The 4,046-nt window shown below is 30.9% G+C and overlaps 1 protein-coding gene across 1 annotated transcript; it reads left to right on the top strand.

Annotated features, from left to right (window-relative positions):
• Nucleotides 1-2,895: 2,895 nt before the first annotated feature.
• Nucleotides 2,896-3,531, top strand: LOC124887324. The gene has a single exon (XM_047396797.1). The coding sequence runs from the start codon at nt 2,896-2,898 to the stop codon at nt 3,529-3,531; it is 636 nt and encodes a 211-aa protein (XP_047252753.1).
• Nucleotides 3,532-4,046: the final 515 nt, after the last annotated feature.

The following is a 4,046-nucleotide window of genomic DNA, read 5'->3' on the forward strand; positions in this document are numbered from 1 at the left end:
ATTGAGATACATTCATTTTTTAATCTATTTGATCGACATACATATTTCAATAATTAGACTGGAGAGAAATACATAATTAAAATTATGTCTCATGTATGAAAATAATATCGATAATGTATCTCAACAGTAAAATTTATATATCTAATAAATTTTTCAATTTGATACATATGTATAATAACTTTTGGATGTGTCTCTTTGATTTTTTCAACAACTTTGAATTTTGAAGGACCAACCTTCCATTTCAAAGAAGCATATCCTTATTTTCTCTTTGATTTAACACCATCAATGGCGGCATCAGAAGCTGAATCGATTTTCATCATTAATGGTGTTGGTGCGGTGATATTGGTGGCATCAATAATAAATCATTTTCTTGAAAAAAGAAAGAAAGAAAGGTCAAGAAATTTCTTCCACAAATTTTAATGATAAATCATTTGATTTAACACCATCGATAGCATTATCAATGATAAATTATTTTCTTGAAAAAAGGAAGAAAGAAAAGACAAGAAATTTCTCCCATAAATTTCAAATCTAAAGAAGAAATTGACGATAAAAGGAGCAGTAAATAAGGGCATAGGTGGATCATTATGCGAGAAAGAAGGGTGTCTTTCCCCCTTTTGTGATGTATATGATATTTTAAGAGAGAGAAAGTAAATAAAAAATTTAAGTAATTATTTAAAATAATTAAGATTTTAAATAATTATGATAAGTTAAGAAGTGGTATTAAGTAATTAATCCACCTAATTTAGGTACATTATTTACTTTCCAATTAGTTTTATGTTTTTCAAATAAAGTTGATTTAATTGCTTTAAACTTTCATTATGATGGGTTCATACTAACACGGGTCATACACCACTAAATTAAGAGATGAGAGCGTATTTTGTGTGTAAATCCTACTTGTTATATTATAATGAAAAACTATATTTTTTAACACACATAATAATGTATCTATATGTTACAATGAGTGTTTGAAGTTGGACAAGCAAATAGACTAATCATCCCTCCTTATGAGTGGACGCTACCCCATGACTATTTTCAGCATATTGTGATAGTTTCAGCATTTGCATGAATCTAATAAATACATAATAGACTTCTTAAAATATATTTTTAATCAATAATATGATAGTTAATCAATACATATTTTTACCTCTTATTACACTTTTATACAAGTGAAGGTTAGTTTGTACTAGTAAGGGTAGTTTCATAAAATAGAATCAATAGTGGGGTAAATTTATAGTTGTCCTGTTCACATATAATTGGCGTAAAATATAGACTTATTACACCTATCTTTATACATGTTTTTTATTTTTATAAACGTATTATAATGTATTTTCACTCAATTATTCATTGTCTTTTCAACATTACAAATTTCTTATTTACAGAGATCAACTAAGGTTATTTTACAAAGAGTTTTTTCTCTGTCATCACTTTATTATTGCTGCTTCTTATTCTTCTTCTAAGATACTTCTTCTTCTTCTTCTATTTATTTTCTTTTTATTTATTTTCTTTTATGGATGATTTTTCCTATATCACCGTATAAGAAAGTTTATCCAAGAGTACCATTTTGAGTCGATTTCTGATGAGTGAAATTTTGAAAAAGCAAAACACAAGTGTTAAAATTTTATGGCTTTTTGGTTTCTAGGTACTTTCAAATAAAGTTGGAATCATGAATTTTTGGATAATTTTGGATTGAATTTCACATGCATGTAAATAATTTCGTGTGTTCTCTCAAAATCAATCATTTTTACTGGTATCTTAAGATTATGTTTGAACTGGGTTTCTCATATTTTTCTTCTTTTTGTTATTTTGATGACTTTTTGATTTCTAAGTACTTTAGATAAAGTTGGCATAGTTTTGGGTTGGACTTCACATGCATGTAAATAATTTGGTGTTTTCTGTCAAAATCAAATGATTTTACTTGCATTCTCAGATTATTTTTGAAGTGGGTTTCTCTTTTTTTCTTCTTCTTGTTATTTTGATGACTTTTTAATTTGTTGGTACTTCTGAATAACGTTGAAAATTTGAACTTTTGGATAGTTGTGGGTTGAATTTCACATGCAACTAGATAGGTTTGTGTTTATTGTCAAAATAATCAATTTTATCTGCATCATCATATTATTCTTCAACTGGCTTCTCTTATTCTTCTTCTTTTTATTTTTGAAATTATTAGTATTTTTAAAAAAATTTATTAGATTTTGGTTAGGCAGAAAAATTAGAAAAGAATTTAAAAAAGATTGTTATTATGTGCATATTGATATTTCTATTTGGATAATATTTAAGGGGTTGTCTCAACTGACAATTCTACGCCAACTCAAAATCCAACAGCTGAGATTTACGATCTCATCTATTTGTGGTGTTATTAATTTGACCTTAACTTTGCTTTGCTTAGATAGCTCTCCCTACAAAAACATACAACTACTTTCAATAACTATTCTTTCCTTTGTCTTGCAATTAAAGAAGCCCACAACTCCCAAAATATTAGTAATTTTTAAAGCTTCCATTCTTTGAATTGAGTTTTGTAATTTATGTTAGCAAATAAAGTCAGCAAATAAAGTCCTATTTTCAGTCTATTTCTAGCTTTTTCCTAGTCCTTAGGAGAGTAGTTTATCGTGAATTTATTTCCTATTTTTTAGGAGTTATCTTAGTTAGCCGTTCCAGCTTTTTGGTTTATTTTATTGCATCTTTCTGTGTGTAAAATCAGCAGCCTACGACTATGAATAGCAGTCAAGATAGTTCCATTAAAGTCAGTGTATTGACTCCATCTTTAGTCTTAAAATTTCTGCAAATACTTCACTGTTTCACATCTGTTTACAATGGTATCAAAGCGAGCGTGAGATCCTACAGTGAAGAAAAAAATACAGTAGCACCTAAACCTCTCTTCTCTATTCTGTAACACTCATGGCATCAGATAGTAATTTCGTACAAGCAACAATTTCTCGCTTTGATGATCACTATGACTATTGGAGCATGCTGATGGAGAATTTCTTACGGTCAAAGGAGTATTGGCCAATTGTGGAGGATGACATCAATACTCCGGCAGTAGGCAAAATTTTGACGAATACTCAAAAAACAGAGTTGGAAGCGAAAAAATTGAAAGATTTGAAAGCGAAGAATTATCTCTTTCTGGCTATCGATCGTCCCATCCTAGAAACTATTCTTTGCAAAGAAACTTCTAAGGATATTTGGGACTCCATGAAAAAGAAATATCAAGGCACTACTAGAGTGAAGCGTGCACAGCTTCAAGCCTTAAGAAGGGATTTTGAGACTCTGCAGATGAAGGAAGGAGAGTCTGTAATAAGTTATTACGCTAGAACAATGGAGATCAGCAACAAAATGCGATTTTATGGCGAGAAGATGACTGATGTCACAATTGTTGAGAAAATATTGTGCTCTTTGACGTCGAAGTATGATTATGTGGTTTGCTCCATTGAGGAATCAAAAGATATAGATGAGTTATTGTTGGATGAATTACAAAGCTCCCTATTAGTACATGAACAGAAGATGAATCCTTATTGGTGCATGAACAGAAGATGAACCGCAATTCAACTTCTGAGGAGCAAGCCTTGAAGGCTTCTACTTTTGTTTCTTCTAATTCTAGAGGAAGGGGTAGAGGTAGAGGTAGAGAAAAAGGGAGAGAAGATAGAGGAAATAGAGATGGCGACAGAAATTTTAGAGCCAATGATGATGCCAAAGGCAGGGGTAAGAATTTTGATAAATCAAAAGTCGAATGCTATCGATGTCATAAATTTGGTCATTATCAGTCTGAGTATTACACTAGGCTACCTAGTGACAAGGGTGAGAAGTCAAATTTTATTGAAAGCAACGAAACCGAGACCTTGTTGATGGCAATAGACACAGAAGAAAAACCCGTGCAAGATGTTTGGTATCTGGGCACAGGCTGCATTAATCACATGAGTGGGAGTAAGTCTTATTTTTCTTCTTTAAATGAAGGCTTTCGTTCTAAAGTTAGTTTCGGTGATTGCTCTACTGTGGATGCAATGGGAAAAGGTGATATTAAAATTAAAGCCAAGAATGGTTTTGAAGAAATA

Source organism: Capsicum annuum, chromosome 9 (assembly GCF_002878395.1).
Source record: "Capsicum annuum cultivar UCD-10X-F1 chromosome 9, UCD10Xv1.1, whole genome shotgun sequence".
In the NCBI taxonomy this organism is placed as follows: Eukaryota; Viridiplantae; Streptophyta; class Magnoliopsida; order Solanales; family Solanaceae; genus Capsicum; species Capsicum annuum.

Excerpts from the sequence above, each read along its gene's own strand:
- LOC124887324 (XM_047396797.1), top strand. The coding sequence starts at position 2,896 with ATGGCATCAGATAGTAATTTCGTACAAGCAACAATTTCTCGCTTTGAT.